The sequence below is a fragment of the Mus caroli genome, chromosome 5, assembly GCF_900094665.2.
Source record: "Mus caroli chromosome 5, CAROLI_EIJ_v1.1, whole genome shotgun sequence".
NCBI lineage: Eukaryota > Metazoa > Chordata > Mammalia > Rodentia > Muridae > Mus > Mus caroli.
The window spans coordinates 28,791,856-28,808,466 of NC_034574.1; the positions used below are offsets into that span (position 1 = coordinate 28,791,856).

Here is a 16,611-nt window from a genome sequence, read left to right on the forward strand (position 1 = left end):
TCACTTTGTAGACCAGGCTGGCCTCGAACTCAGAAATCCGCCTGCCTCTGCCTCCTGAGTGCTGGGACTAAAGGCGTGCGCCACCACGCCCGGCTGGAAAGCCTATTCTTTAGAGGGTTATGGATGGAGGTGATGGGATGAATGTTTTGTTTTTTGGTTGTTTGAGACAGGATCTTGGTATGTAACCCTGGCTATTCCGGAACTTGATATCTAGACCAGGCTGGCCTTGAACTCAAACAGATATCTTCCTGTTTCTTTCTTTCTTTAAGGCAGTGTTTTTCTGTGTAGCCCTGGCTGCCTTGAAAAATCTCTGCAGACTTGGCCTTGAACTCACAGAGATCTGCCTGCCTCCTAAGTGCTGATGCTAAGAGTAAAGACATGCACCATCACTGCCTGACTAAAATCTCTTTTTAACATTTCATTCATTCATTCATTCACTCACTCATTATTTTTATATGTATGCGTTTATGTGCACCACATGTATGCAATGCACAGCAGAGGCCAGGAGTGGGCATTGGATTCCCCTGGGACTAGAGATAGGGGTAATTGTGAGCTGCCGTGTGGGTGCTGTGAATGGAATCCCAGTTCTCTGGAAGAGCAGCCAGGTGCTCTTAACTGCTGAGGCTCCTACCCACCCCCATTTTCCTGTTTTTCTAATCAGGATAAAAATGAGTGTGGACTGCCGGGCGGTGGTGGCGCACGCCTTTAATCCCAGCACTTGGGAGGCAGAGGCAGGTGGATTTCTGGGTTCGAGGCCAGCCTGGTCTCCAGAGTGAGTTCCAGGATAGCCAGGGCTATACAGAGAAACCCTGTCTCGAAAAAACAAAACAAAACAAACAAAACAAAACAAAAAAATGAGTGTGGACTACGAACAAGAAAGAAGTCCTTCATTGAGAGCCATGTAACAAATGTTTGGGTCTGCTGTTGTACCATAATCTGAACTTGTGGTTCTCAAAAAGTATCAATCTACTCAAGAACTGGTTAGAAATGCAGACTCCTCAGTTTCATCCTAAGTTGTCACTGAGACATGAACTCTGGAGCGTGGTCCAGCCTCTGTGGTCTTGCAAGCTATAGTTCTGATATCTAGGAGTTTTTGATAAGCTTGGTAGGAGATTGCAATGTTAGACCTGGTAAAAGATACTGATAATGATTAGCTGGCGTTGTGACTGTAATATGGAGAAATGAGGTTTAAGTAGGAAAGTAATTTTATTTTATTTTTTGTTTTCTTGAGACTGGGTGTTGGTATATAGCTGTCCTGGAATTCATTCTGTAGATCAGGCTGGCCTCAAACTCAGAGATCCACTTGCTTTCCAAAATGTTAGGATTAAAGGCATGCACCACGATGCCCAGTTCATGTTTTTGTTTTTAAATATGTGTATGAATGTTTTTGTCTGCATATATGTCTGTGTATTATATTCATTCCTGATGCCCATGGAGGTAGTGAGCCTTCATGTGGGTGCTTGGAATTGAACCTGGGTCCTTTTCAAGAACAAGTGCTTTTAACCATGGAACCAACTTTCTAGCCCTTAAGTATGAAACATTTTAGAGTAAAACTGTTAAGGTATGTTTTTTGGGTTAATGAAATAAGGAAGCAATCTCAGTGGTGACTCTGAAGTTTTTTTTCTGTCTTTTTCTTGAGTGACTCTGAAGTTTTTTTCTGTCTTTTTCTTGAGTGACTCTGAAGTTTTTTTCTGTCTTTTTCTTAATAGAGTCAAATGGATGGAGGTATCTTTCACTATCTAGGCTAAAGTATTATGCTATTAAACATTTACATTGACTAGTTTAGAGCTTGTGAAACCAACTGAGAAATAACAATTTGTTGGATTCTTTTGCTTAAATACCATTTTCTTAAGCTCAAATTGAGACCTTCATTTAAACTTATACTTGTGGGGGTTAGAGTGATAACTCAGTGATTAAGAATGTTTTCTCCACAATCTTGAGGACTGGAGTTTGGATCCTAACATCTACATGAGCATTTCCTGCAAATGCCTGCACCTCTTTTGCTGAGGTGGGTAGAGATAGGAGAATTGCTGGAGCTTGTTGGCTTCTAGCTTAGTTTAGTCATGAGCCTAGGGTTTGAGAAGAGTCTCTACCTCAGAACAGACAGAGAGTTATGAGAGAATATTGAAGTCCTCTTTTGGTCTCTATAAGTATGCATAGGTGTGTGTGTGTATCAGCACATGAAAGTGACCATACATTCCAATACATATATGTGTACTCAGTACACACATATTAATAAAAGTAAATCTTAAAAAAATAAAATTGTGGGGCTTGAGAGGTGGCAAGTACTTATGCCCTTGGTAAGGCCCTGGTTTTGGTTTCTAGCACACATACAGTAGCTCACAGCTGTCTGTAACTAGATCTGGGGGGGGGGTCTGCTTGCATCAGGAATATATGTGTTTTATGCACATATAGGAGGCAAACACTCAAATTTTTAAAAAATTATATGGTTAAGACAGGTGGTGGTGGCACATGCCTTTAATCCTAGTACTCTGGAGGCAGAGGCTGTTGGATCTCTGAGTTTGAGGCCAGCATGGTCTATAGAGTGAGTTCTAGGACAGCCAGGGCTACACAGAGAAACCTTGTCTCAAAACCCAAACTAAACCAAACCAAAAAAATTATGTGGCTGAAGAGATGGCTTAGTGCTTAAGAGCATTGGCTTCTCTTTTAGAGAATTGTGACATGACCTCACAATTGTCTGTGACTAGTTCCAGGGGATCTGATACTCTTTTTGGCCTCTGTGAGCATCAGGCCTTCAGGTGGTGCACAGATACTCATGCAGGCAAAACACCCATACACATAAAAATAAATCAAATTGTATTCTTTTGCTCTCTTTTAAGCTCTCCCCTCCCCCCCCCACTATTGCAGTAATGACTTCATTTGTTTTTTTTTCTTGCCTTTTCAGCTGTGAGGTAGGACACTTGCCTTGTGTTCATACTTGTATCCCTAGAATTGAATTATATGTAGAGGTATGCAGTACATGTGGGCTCAAGGAAAAAGTGACACAGCCTCCACCTAGATCACAAAAGAAACTTGCCTGGTGGCAAAGAGGAATATGGCCAACTTAGAACCTTAGCGTTTTGTTTGAATATGACTTTGATACTGCTGAGTACTGTCTGGTGTCTGACCAGAGGGTCCTTGGGGGCATTCCTCCTCTGTCTGCTTCTTGTTGCTTATTTGTTCCTGTTCATTCACATAGCCTGAGATAAGTGTCAGCTGTCATGAGAGTGAGAAGCTTGTCTAATACCTGGCAGCTTACTGTAAAAATTGAAGAGAAATGTATTTCAGCAGAAGCAGGAGCACTACCAAAAGTAAGAGCTCATAGGACCAGTGAAGTGGAAGTTCCTGGACATGTCATGTGACGCAGACTCATGTGGTGTTTTGAGTACTCTTATTAAAAGTAGGTTTTGAAAAATCTAAGCCTACAAATGAGACTAAGAAAGGTGCATGTAGGGAAATTCCCTTCCCTTCCCTTCATTTTCTTCCTGTGGTTGTTTTGCTTTTTGTGAGACAGTCTCATGAACTCTGGTCTGCTGGCCTTGAATCTGGGATCCTTTTGTCTCTAACCTTGAAAGTTCTGAGATTGTATGATAACCACACTTGTTTTCCTTTTTTGAGTCAGGGTCTCAGTACATAGCCTTGGCTGTTCTATAATTCAATAAGTAGTCCAGGCTGGCCTCAAACTCACAGAGATCCCCTGCCTTTGTCTCCTAAGTGCTGGGATCATAGGAGTGAGCCACCATGCCCAACTTAAAATTCATTTGAAATAAATACTAGTGCTTTTTGTTTAGTATCTAGCTTTTGAGTCTAACCCCAAATCTGTTTCTCCATTACCATTGTGCTGTTGATGTCTCAGGGATCTCTATATGTTTTTTCAAGGATCTCTCTGAGTTAGTGGGCTAACTCATAGTGAAGAAGCAGAAGCAGGTGTCTACTGGAGATCAATCCAGGGCCCAGCTCTGGGCTTTTGGACCATTTTTATTGTTTGTGCAGGTAATGGAAGCTGGGCCTTATGCATGCTAGACAAGTTCTCTACCACCGAGCTATACCTCCCTGACCCATTACTATTTTTTTAAATAATTAAAAAAATTGAGATTATAATATAGTTACATCATTCCTCCTTTCCTCCCAACAAACCCCTTCCCTATATATATCCTTTTCATATTCATAGCCTCATTTTCTTTAATTGCTGTTATGGGTGTGTAAGGTGTGTATATGCCACAGCAAGCATATGGAAATCAGAGGACAGATCAGGCTTTGGTCCTCACCTTCTCCCTTATTTGAGACAGTCTCTTGTTTGCTGCTGTGTACAGCAGCAAGGTGGCTTACAAGCTTCTGGAGATCCTTTTATCTCTGCCTTCCCTCTCAGTGTAGGACTGCTTTGATTACAAATGTGTGCTATTGCATTTAGGTTTCCTTGAATTCTAGGAATCTGAACTCAGGTTCTTTTTCCCCTCCCTCCTTCTCTTCCTCTACCCTACCCGCCCCCCACCCCCCCAGACAGGGTTTCTCTGTATAGTCCTGGTTGTCCTGGAACTTGCTCTCAGGCTGGCCTCTAGATCCATCCATCTGCTTCTGGCTCCTGAGTGTGGGGAATTGAAGGTGTACACCACCACGGCGTGGTTGAACTTAGGTCCTTAGACCTGTACTGCAAGCACTTTTCTCACTTTACTCTCTGAGCTGTCACCTCAGGCAGCCACTGTCACCTCATGCTCAGCCAAAGGAGCCTCTGAGACTCATCTGGAGGTAGAAATGTAGAACCAGGGACAAGGTCCTACTCAAAAAACTTTTGTTTCTAATGAGCCTTCGAGACGCAGTCACAAGTTTCACAAGTTTATCAAGTTAGAATAATGACAGAGACCCTCTCTAAAATAGTAATTAATGATTGTAAGCATGAGTTTTCCCACCTGAACCCCAGTTCCAGAATCATATTTAGAAGCTTATTATTAATGAATTAATGCCTATGGCCTTTTGCTAGGCTTGCTCCCTGACTAGCTTGTAACTTATTTAACCTGTGTAAATGATTCTATGTCTGCCACATGGCTGGTTACCCCTCCTCAGTTTCATGCATCCATCTCAACAGAGTTCCCGTGGTGACTCTTCCTGAGCTTGACTGTTTCCTAGAGTTCTTATCTCTCTACTAGAACACTTGCCTTCTATTTCCTGCCTTTTGCTAACTTGCCATCAGCTTTTTATTGACATGTGATACTTGTACATAGTACACAAGAGTTTCTCTCTAAAAATGACTCAAAAATTTTCTCCTGTTCTTCAGCTAGGTAAGTGGTGGCACATGCCTGTAATCTCAACACTTGTGAGATGAAGATAGGATTAAAGAAAAATACAAAGTCCTTTTCCCTGCACTGGAGGTTTGGAGTGAGCTGCTGGCTTCTCCAGCCTGGTTCTGTGATGACTTTGTCTTCCATGAGTATTGCCTTGCTCTCATAGGATGCTTGCTGTTAAATTCTTGGTATTCAGTCTCAGCTTTTCTTCTCTGCAATCTTCAGTGATCCGGGGGCCAATTCCTCAGAGCTGCCCTAATCCTGGTACTCCTTTTGATTGTTAGTTCTTCAGCATAGTAATGATGAGCACAGGACAGAGCAAACTTGAATTGTGAAGAACTTTTTGAGTTCTTTTGATAATTTATTTTGGGTGTATGTGTGTATGACACACTCTCTGTATGTAACTGTGGGTACTAGCATTGACTTATCATTGAAGAAAATGATACACTACCTTCCCCAACAACCATTAACTTAGAGTAGTCCCTTAGGAGAGGGGGATCCTCATGAGCTTCTCCAACACCTATGATGGAATGTTGAAGGGCCCAGCCAGTCTTGTTTAGGCCTTGTTCAGGTAACCACAGCTGCTATGAGTTCATGAATGCTATGCACTCAGACAGTCAGTAGAGAGTCTTTTGTGGCCGGCCCTCTGTGCCCCCAAGGCTTATCCATGTACTTCAGTCCTTTTAAATTTTTATTTTTGTTATTTTAAATTATATGTATGTCTGTACCTGGAGATGTTAGGGTCTTTGGTAAGTGGTGAGCTGGCTGCTGTGGGTGCTGGCAACTGAACTCAGACCCTCTGCAAAAGTAGTATGTTTTCTTACTGAGCCAACTCCAGAGCTGCACCCCTCCCATTTTTGTTATTGTTCATTTGTTTTGTTTGTTTTGTTTTTTTCTGGTTTGGTTTTTCAAGACAGTCTCTGCTGTGTAGCTCTTGCTGTCCTGGAACTTGCTCTGTAAGACCAGACTGGCCTTGAACTCTGAGATCCGTCTGCTTCAGCCTCCCAAGTGCTGGGTCCCCTCTTCAGGTATGTAGAATTTCCTTTAACCCCTGCACTTGGCAGGAAGAGGCATAATTCCTGTGAGTTTGAGCCAGCCAGGTCTACATAATCAATTCTGAGACAATCAGGTACTACATAAGAGACATTTCCATAAAAGACAGTACATGCCCCACAAAGCCAAACACTGTCAGATTTCTGGGAACTGGAGTTAATGACAGTTTTGAATATCCATGTGGATCTTGGAAATTGAAACCTGGTCCTCTTTTGAAAGAGTAATAAGTAGCCTAACCCCACTGATCCATCTCCTTAGCTCCACATCTCATTTCTTAAAACCCTTTTTCAGTGTTTTTATTTAAGTGTATGAGTATTTTTCTGCATGCGTGCCTGGTGTCCACTGAGGCCAGAAGAGGCTGCTGGATCCCCTGGAACTGGAGTTCTAGGTGGTTGTGAGCCATCATATGGGTGCTTGGACTTGGACCCAGGTATAAGGTTGAAGGTCCTATTGGAGGATCAGAGACATGGCTCAACAGTTAGTAGAGGACGTGAGTTTGGTTTCTCACACCACCATTTGGGTCCCTATACACTCCTGTAATTAACTCAAGCTTCAGGGAATCCATTGCTCTTTTCTGGACTCTGCAGGCACCTGCATTCACATATGTACAGGCTCACCCCCACATGCATATGTAATTAGAAATAAAAGTAAATCTTAAAATATAAAAAGTGTTTTAGAATTACCAGCTTTCCTCACTTTTGCAGATTGATTTTTCCTTCTGGGTTTATAATCTTGTTAAAGTACCTTCTAGCATTTTGTGAAAGGGCTGTGTGTAAAGCTCCCTTCGGCTGCACATTTGGTATATTCCTTTCATCTTTCTTGGGCATAGTATTTTAGCTGGGCATAAAGTTCTAATAAAGAAGTCATTATTTTTTTCACATGTTAGTCAGAGGACAATTTTTGTGGATTCTTTCTTCCACCTCTATGTGGGTTCCAGGGATTGACTATAGGTAGGTAGGCCTGTTTTGTTGTTGATTGTTAATCACTTTTATCTGCAGAGTTTTACAGTCTCCAGCAATTAATTTTTCTCCTTTCAAAATTGGTCTTAGAGATTTGTGGAACTTAGGGTCTTGGACATGCTAGGTAAGAGTTCTCTCACTGAACCTTTAGTAATAATTTAGTAATTCCATCCTAACTTACTCTTTTGGGTTGCTAGTAATAAAGATTTCCTTATCTTTCATGCTCTGAAGTTTCAGTGTTGATCTGGAGTTCTGTTTAACTTTCTCTGAGCATAGGAAGTTCTTAACCTGAATGCCAACTTTCCTTTGTGGGCCATCCCTTTGAAAATTGCCTTTCTCCCATTCCTTCTTGGCTTCCTAACAAAAATTCTCGTTTAAGATTTAAGCTCCTTGAAAGCAGTCTTCCTTTGTTTACTTCCAATAGAGATGTATGTATAAAATTTGCCATTTTGACTATTTAATGTGTACATATCGGCCTGGGGGTGTAGCTCAGTGGTAGAGTATTATTTACCTAGTATGTATGAAGTCCTGATTTCAATTCCTGGCAGTGTAAAAAACCAAAACAACCAAATTTTTAAAAGCTAGGTGGGGTTTCTGTGACTTCAGAGTCAGCTTGGTCTACATAGTTAGTTAAAGGCCAGGGCTAAGGAAGAAGCTCCTGTTGGGGGTGGGGAGGGATTGTGGGAATAAGCATATTTATATTGTTGTACTTTTAATGGATTATTTCTGTCAGAATCTCATTGTGTAGACCAGGCTGACATTGAAGTTACATAAATCTGCCTGTTTCCTCCTCCTAAGTGCCAGGATCAGGATTAAAGGCCTGTATTATTATTACTACCCCTTGTTGTCAACTTGAACTTTAGAAAGAAAAAATATTGTCCCTGTTTCTGTATTTTTGATGTATCTATAGGTCTATGTCAAGTTGGTCAGACGACAAGTTGTAGAGTGCTATTACTGGCTGAGCTATTTCTCCAGCCTAACTGGCTCCCTTTAAAGCATTTCTTACATGTCTGCTGCTGGTAACAACTTTTAGTTTGTATTTCCCAATGTATTTGGCTGTTATTCTTGGAGGATATTTTTTTCTATATGAAAAGTTGACAGTTTGTTTTTCTTTCAATACACTGAATCTGATCTTTGTTTCTTTGCTTTTTCTTTTTTCTTTTTTTTTAATTAAAAAATAAAATTGCCAGGTGGTGCTGGTACATGCTTTTAATCCCAGCAGAGCCCTGCCGGGATTAATCAGGAGCAAGCAAGCCCTTTGAGTTTGAGTTCAACCTGGTCTACAGAGAGAGAATTTCAGGGTAGTCAGGGCTATACAGAGAAACCCTGTCTCAAACAAAACAAAACAAAACAAATAAAAATTATGTTTTGTTTGCATGTGCATGCCTGGTATCTAAGAAACTTAGTGCAGATGTTAGGTACTCTGGAACTGGAGTAACAAGATTGTGAGCCTCCATGTAGGTGCTGGCAATTGAACCCTGGGTCCTCTGGAAGAACAGTCAGTCGGTGCATTGCATTTAACCTCTGAACCATCTCTTCAGCTCCAGGCATTGGTTTCTGCTAAGTCACAATCTGTATTACTTTTCTGTATTTAAATGGATACTTTAAAGTTTTGTTGCTGTAGATTGAATCTAGAACCTTGTACATGTTAGACAAATACCCTACTAGTGACTATATCCTCCAACCTTTGATTTATCTATTTATTATTTTTTTAAAAGATATTTTACATTTACTATGTGTTTGGGTTGATGCATGTGAATGCAGGTTCCCCTGGAGGCTAGAGATATCATATCTTCCCAAATCAGATCTTTCTGGAGCTGTAACTATAAATTGTGAACTGCCCAGTGTGTGTGTTAGGAACTGAGTTTTGGGTCCTCTGGAAGAACAGCACATACTTTTTTTTTTCTTTTTTTAAATTTGTTCTACTTTCTGTGTATGTGTGTTTTGCCTCCGTGTATGTTTTGTACCACATGTGTACCTGTTTTAACAGAGGTTAGAAGAGAGTGTGTAGGATCCCCAGGAACTGGATTTCCAGGTGGTTGTGAACCAGTGTGTGGGTGCTGGGAATTGAACCTGGGTCCTCTGGAAGAGTAGTTAGTGCTCTTAACAGCTGAGCTATCTCTGGCCCCCAGTAATATTCATGCCTACTGAGCCATCTCTCCAGCCTAAGCTCTTATTGTTTAAAAGGCACTCTCTGTGTAACTTAGGATGGCCTTGAACTTAATGTAGTCTAGACTTGAGTCTGATAAGTGACATTTATTTACTTATGTGTTTATTTTTAGATTTTTCTTTTTTCTTTTTTTTTTTTAGCAGTTTGAATTATGTGCTTTGGTATGAGTTCCTTGTATTTTTGTCATGCTTGGGATTTGCTAAACTGACTGTTAGTTTGTTTCACTAAATTGGGAAATTCCCCCCCCCCCCAAGTTTTTTTTTTTTTTTCTTTTTCATCCTCTCTTTACTTTCTGGGTGGGAATACAGACTTCATTTTGTTCCTCAGCATGGTGAAACTATATTCTCACTTCTAATTTCTCCCCTGTTTTTAAAGTTGGAATATTTTAAATCTAGTTTCAGTTTTTTTTGACTCTTCTTAAATATGCCTTAAATTTGTTTTTGAGAGAGGGTCTCTCTTTGTAGTTCAGACGGACCTTGAAACTCCATAGACTGGAGAGATTGCTCAGTGGTTCATGGTGAGCACTGTTTGTCTAGAGTTCCTGAGTTTGTTTGAGTTCCAGGGGATATGACACCTTCTGACCTCTGCAAATACACAATACACACACACAGATATATACATGAATAATATAATAAAATATTATAAAAAAATGAGAATATCTGTAGACCAGGCTGGCCTTAAACTCAGAGAGATCATCCTGCCTCTGACTCCTAAGTGTTGAGACTAAAGGCATGCACCACCACAGCAGCTTCTGGTGTGCCATTAAGACAGTCTCTTAAGGGGTTGGATAGATTGCTCAGTGGTTAAGAACACTTGCTCCTCTTGCAGAGGACCTTGGTTGCGATTTAGCATTCACAACAATCCTTAATTCCAATTCTGTGAGATCCAGTGCCCTTTTCTGATCTTCATGGGTGCTGGATACTCCTACATGCATGCATGCACGCACGCACGCGCACACATACACACAGGTGCACATAAATCATATATTTAAAAAAGACTACCCATTGACATTTTTACTTTTAGACAGTATTTCTTAGTTATAGATTTCCGCTCCCTTTCATTTCCCCTAATACTTGGGATGGAACCAGGGCTGGTGCATATATGCCATCACCCTACTACTGAACACATCCCTAACTCGCTGTACTGTTTTCTTTGAGTTAAACTGTCACTAAGTTAGCTGGGAGTGTTTTGAATTTACTCTGGCCCAGAAAGGCCCCAGACAGGTGACTTCCTACCTTATTTTGGTATGGCAACATATAGACTTTTTAATAATAACTTGCTTCTCTGTCATAATTTTTAATTATTTTAATTTTTAAAAATGTGTATGGGTATTTTGCCTGTGTATTTATACACCACAAGTGTGCCTATTGTCTGTGGAGGCCAGATAGGGGGAGTATTAGACTCTTACAACTTGAGTTGCAGGTGGTTGTGAGCCACCATTTAGTTGTAGGGAACTGAAACTGGATCCTCTGCAAAACACGGTAAGTGTTCTTAACACTGAGCCGCCACTTTAGCCCACAGGTTAAACTCTTAAGTCAGGCATCCTGCTGTGTTGGTTGGTGGTATACCTGTCCTGACTACTTTCCCTTTTACAAATGATTCCTTGTCTTTTCAGCTGTATTATTTTGTGATATTACAATTACTTTGTACAGACTAAATTATTGTATAAAACATTGTAAATTGTCTCAAAAGACAACACTGAATAAAACTCAACATCTTCAGAACTAGAGATACTGACATACCTATACTAGGTATAAAATGTAATATGTTGCTTTTTTTCTTCCTTTCATTTATTTTTTTATTTTTATTTATTTTTTAATGCTATAGTGTTCTAAGAACCAAAGGATCTAGGCTGGATGGAATTTAGCATCAGAAAAAGTCCTCTTTCTGTTCAGAAAGTTGTAAAGTGCATGAAGATGAAGCAGACACCAGAAATCCTTGGCAGTGCAAATGGAAAGACTCAGAACTGTGAAGTGAATCATGAATGTTCTGTATTCCTCAGCAAAGCTCAACTTTCTAACAGCCTACAGGAGGGGGTCATGCAGAAATTTAATGGCCATGATGCGCTCCCCTTTCTTCCAGCAGAGAAGTTGAAAGATCTTACTTCTTGTGTTTTTAATGGAGAACCTGGTGCTCATGATACTAAATTGTGTTTTGAGGCCCAGGAAGTAAAAGGAATTGGGACACCACCCAATACTACACCTATCAAAAATGGCTCTCCAGAAATTAAACTGAAAATCACCAAAACATACATGAATGGGAAACCTCTCTTTGAATCTTCAATTTGTGGTGACGGTGCTGCTGATGTGTCTCAGTCAGAAGAAAATGAACAAAAATCTGATAATAAGACTAGGAGGAACAGGAAGAGGAGCATAAAATATGACTCTTTACTGGAGCAGGGCCTTGTGGAAGCAGCTTTAGTGTCCAAGATCTCAAGTCCTGCAGATAAGAAGGTATTTGTGAAGGATTCTGTTGGATTATATGACAATTAATGGTGTGCATGAGACCTATGTAGAATACATAACAGTAGGTGGAAGGGATGGGAAACAACCCTGATGGTGGCAGTTGCCGTCTTGCCTTGGTCCTGTGCAGGTGATACTGATTGAGGCTTGGCTCCTGGTTGGTTGTTGGGCTTCCAAATATCTGGACATTAGGTACCACAGCCACAAGTTGTGCCACTTGAGAAGTCTAGTGAGGTTAACCATTCAGGATTAAAGTGGCTAAGAAGGCTAGGTATGGTGGTTCACACCTTTGATCCCAGCACTCAAGAGACAGAGGTAGGCAGACCTCTGAGTACAAAGCCAGTCAGGGTTGCCAATAAGACTGTCTAAAAAAAACCAAGAACAATAATTTCTGAATGTAGGTCTGTCAGTTTCATGACCTTATTAGCTCTACTGTTTTTATGGGTTCCATCAGGTATTTTTAGGCTAACTGCTCAGTGGAGATATATTAATTTCACAACTACAATATTAAAGTAAACTAATATTACTAAGTCTGTGCTATCTAGTGAATAATGGAGCAGAGCTATGCTATGGAGAAGTACTGCTGTCATGCTCTACTCAGTGGTCTTTTTAGCCTCCTGGACAGTCAGATTATGTCACACACCTTCCTGTTTTGGGGTTTTAATGTAAGCCTAGCGCTTTGTATACAAGCAGTCATGTGCTGATTCATTCATCAAAGGCTGAGAAGGAAAAGCCCTCACTTTAGGTTATCATTCTGTTAGATAGTTTATGTCATCAGTGTCATAAAAGTGACATGCAAGAATGATCCTTACATTTTAGTGAGTATAGATGATGTAAAACAGCTAAGTGACCTTGCTCTTGCTGGAAAGAAATAGGGCGCCTGCTGGTTCAGTCTGAGTACTAGGTGTTGTGACCTTTAGCTTCAGCCGGAGGTTTACTGAGAAAACTCAAGACAGGGAAGTTGAAATTCAAAGGATTGTTGGCATTGTGAAAGTTGGAGTATTTGGTTTAATATTGTAGTTGTGAAATTTTGTTTAGAATTACCACAAAGAACAGTTGGAATTTCCTTGAAATCCTTAAAACCATGAAGTAATTTTAGGGTTCAGAAGTAGTGGTTTTGAGGAGCTGTTTCATTCTTGCTAATGGAATTCCAAAGGTAAATCTTTGTCTTTCCTCTTTGATGGGGAGTGGGGTCTGGTTTCACTATGTGGCCTGACTTGGAGCTCATAGATATCTGCCTGGCTCTGCTTCATAAATGCTAGGATTTGGGATTAAAAGTTTGCACCACCATTGCTGCCCAAAGGTGAATATTTTAAAAGACCAGTATAATAACCTGGGCTGGTTTAGAGGTTTGTGGGCATGTCTGTAGATGTAGTGAACCTTAATGCTTTCATAGTTTTTTTAGAAGCCTGATCATGATTATCACAGACTGGACTTCTTCCTCGTTAGTGTAACGGTAGATATGCCCAATCTAGTGGTAGTGCAGCTGTAAATCTGTTCACTCTAGGAGCACAGTATGTATGTATTTGGTAGTGTAGAGGCAGATCCACCGCTACAATACCATGTGCCACTTGATTTGATTAAAATTGCTCTCTACTTAACACAATGAAGTAATACTGAAGTGCTGTGCAGCCATTTGAGCTAACATCTCTTGAAAGTATAATATGAATCTCGAGTAGTCTACACTGCTGTGCTTACAAATCTGTAGCAGCCAGTGAGATCTGTGGGTAATTATGCAACAAGAGGAGGAATTGCCCTAAGAGAGGATGTTGAGTTTGCCCATGTTTCAGAGATGGAGAAACCGAGCGTAAGAGGCCGTGAGCACTTACAGCTCATGCTCACACATAGGTGCAAACACTCGTGTCTACACTAATGGTGGGCTAGGGCCCCGGCTTATGCATAGGAGGCCAATATGTTGACTGAGGTGTACGTTCTCAAAGACTATCAGATAATGTATGTGGCCAGGGGAGGGGACAAAATGTTTTGAGGGTTCTGTGAATAAAGCACCAACTTAGTAATGTTGAGAACTTGTTATTTGTCAGGACTTATGATAATGCTTTAGGTGAGAATGAGAGAAGCAATTGTGAGAAGCGATTGATATTGAAGGTGAAATCTAAAATACGTAAGGGAAACATTCTCTGAAGATCAGGCCCTTAAACATGAAGTCAAGTGCTCTTCCAGTGAATTATACCCCAGTCCTTTCATACGTTTTGAACCCTTAGACTTTTTATTTTAAATATCTGATTAATACTTGTTCTTTTATAGATAGAAGATTGAATTTAAGGGTAATTACTGAATGTTAATATTTATCTTTTGTTGTTCACTTATAGATTCCAGTTAAGAAGGAGTCCTGCCCAAATACTGGCAGAGACAGAGACCTCTTGTTAAAATACAACGTTGGTGATTTGGTGTGGTCCAAAGTGTCAGGTTACCCTTGGTGGCCTTGCATGGTTTCTGCTGACCCACTCCTTCACAATCATACCAAACTTAAAGGTACTAAATTTGGACTCTTTTTTTCAATCTTTCTCTTCTGCACCAAACCTTTCTAATTTGTTTGTTTCTTTCCCATGCTTTGCTAAGTGGTCTTACTAGCTACTTTTACAGCTTTGCTTAAGGTGTGTGATTGGTTCAGATATGACATATCCATTTCCGAAATAGAGGGTTTATCTTATTGGGTTGGTACTAACAGGTGAATAACTTTTAAGAATAGTTTTTTAGATTTATTTATGTTTTATGTGTGTTTTTCCTGCATGCATGTACATCAACCACATGCATACCTAGTGCCTGTGGAGGTCAGAAGAGGCGGAATTGTATCCTTTTAAACTGGAATTATATATGGTTGTAAGCTACCATGTGGGTGCTAAGAACTGAACCTGGGTCCTCTGCAAGAACAAGTGCTCTAAACCACTGAGCCATCTCTCTAGCTGGGGAAACACTCTTTACCTTGTATTTGCCTCAAGTTTTATGACAAAAATTATTACTTAAATATTAACTTTGAATTATAAAAAAAATCTCCATTTATTTCATTAGGCTTGGGAAGCAGGGAGAAAACTAGAAAATGATAACCTGATTTAGAAAACTTGAATAAATTGGCTCATGAAACAGCTAAAGAACATTTAAAATGTATTATTGATACAAAGCAAATAGTTAAAAATAAGAGAGAATTTAATAAGTATGTAAATTATATAAGAACAACCTACAGAAAGTGATTTGGGAGGAAAAGTAACAAAGGATCATGTGTGTGTAAGTATGAGTGTGTGTGTGTGTGTGTGTATGTATTATTGAGACTTGTAGTTCAGGTTGTCCTTATAAAACTCATGATCCTTCTGCTTCAGCCCCTAGTGCTGGGATATATGCTACTATGCTTGGCTTTGTAAAGTTATTTTAGAGTAAAGTTTGAATTTGATTTGAAGAAGGTAAGGTGTGTTACATAGAGTTAGGCTGGACAAGTTTATGCTCTTGACATGTGTACCCCTCAGAAATGTGGACAATCACGGCTATGATGGTCCAGGGTTGGTATTCTGGCCCAGAACTGCTGCTGACCACTCAGTCTTGTATGGTCCTTTGTTCTGTACTGAAGCATGTGACTCCTGGTCTTTGGCCATAGTTTTGAAGTCTGACAGGAGTGGTGCCTGCTCCCATTTGGTTCTGGGTCATTTTATTGCCACCTACATGCCACCCATAGGTTTGTTGGCTGGCTGTGTGCAGGTAGTTGGAGGGATTGACAGGGCCCTATGTGGTAGCAAGTTTGGACTGGAAGGGATGTGGATAAGGAGAACCTGAGTGCCATGCCTGTCTTGCCTTGGCGTCTGTCCTAAGGGTGTAGTGTTTTGCTGTGTAATGAGATATACTTAATAATCTATGGGGCTGGTAGTTGGAGAGGAACCTGTGGTTTGGTTTTGTCTTTGACTCCTTGTAGGACTTTTGATATTCTAATTTTTCCGCAATGAGGGGAGTCCTTTCCAAGGGACGCTGGGAACCCTGGGATGTACTTGAAGGTTTCAGATCAGAAATGTATATTCTTTTGAGGGAGAATGAACATCATAAAGCCTTGGAGCAGCCATGTGTGGGCTTGTTTTGAGCTGACACTTCTTTTTCAAAATAGTGACTCTTCTGACAGTATAGTATCTGGGATCTCTAGTCTGTTTATATACAATTGTGTTAAAATTTCTTACCATGGGATGGCAATATGGTTCAGTGGGTAAAAAGGTACTTGCTATCAATCCTGATGACCTGAGTTTGATGTTTGGTTCTTAAATGGTGGCTGGAAAAAACTGTACAGTGTGAAGCGCACATGCATGCACATAAGCATACACACACAGAATAAATAAACAAATAAATAAATGTAAAAATTTTATGTATTTTTCTCTACTGAAATAGTGTATCTGCCATCTTTTACTTGTATTTTTTGCCAGCTGCCACTTTACCTAGTTTGGGGCTTTGATGTCCTTAAGCATGCTGATGCCTATCCTTTGTCTCTGGAGCTCTGTGTCTTTTGTCCATGTGACTTCCTCTGTGCCTTATCTTGTTTCTATACATAACTGGCATTGCTTGCATTTAATGTTTTTCTTCTTTCCCAGACTTAGCTCTGAGGTAGTCTTGTGAGATCTCAACTCTGTATGTAAATGGCTACTGTAAACTCAGTAGGCTCCACAGAATCTAGAGCAAACCTGGGCAAACCTCTCTCT

The 16,611-nt window shown here is 40.4% G+C and overlaps 1 protein-coding gene across 7 annotated transcripts in view; it reads left to right on the forward strand.

Annotated features, from left to right (window-relative positions):
- The window catches only part of Nsd2 (nuclear receptor binding SET domain protein 2), a 75,532-nt gene that overhangs the window by 10,641 nt on the left and 48,280 nt on the right, over positions 1-16,611 (forward strand). For all 7 annotated transcript variants that reach the window (XM_021163010.1, XM_021163008.2, XM_029478088.1 and 4 more), the window contains 2 exons: positions 11,289-11,914; positions 14,254-14,416. In XM_021163010.1, the coding sequence (XP_021018669.1) occupies positions 11,318-11,914; positions 14,254-14,416 (760 nt within the window). In that variant the 5' untranslated portion in view covers positions 11,289-11,317. The remainder of the gene's footprint in view (positions 1-11,288; positions 11,915-14,253; positions 14,417-16,611) is intronic.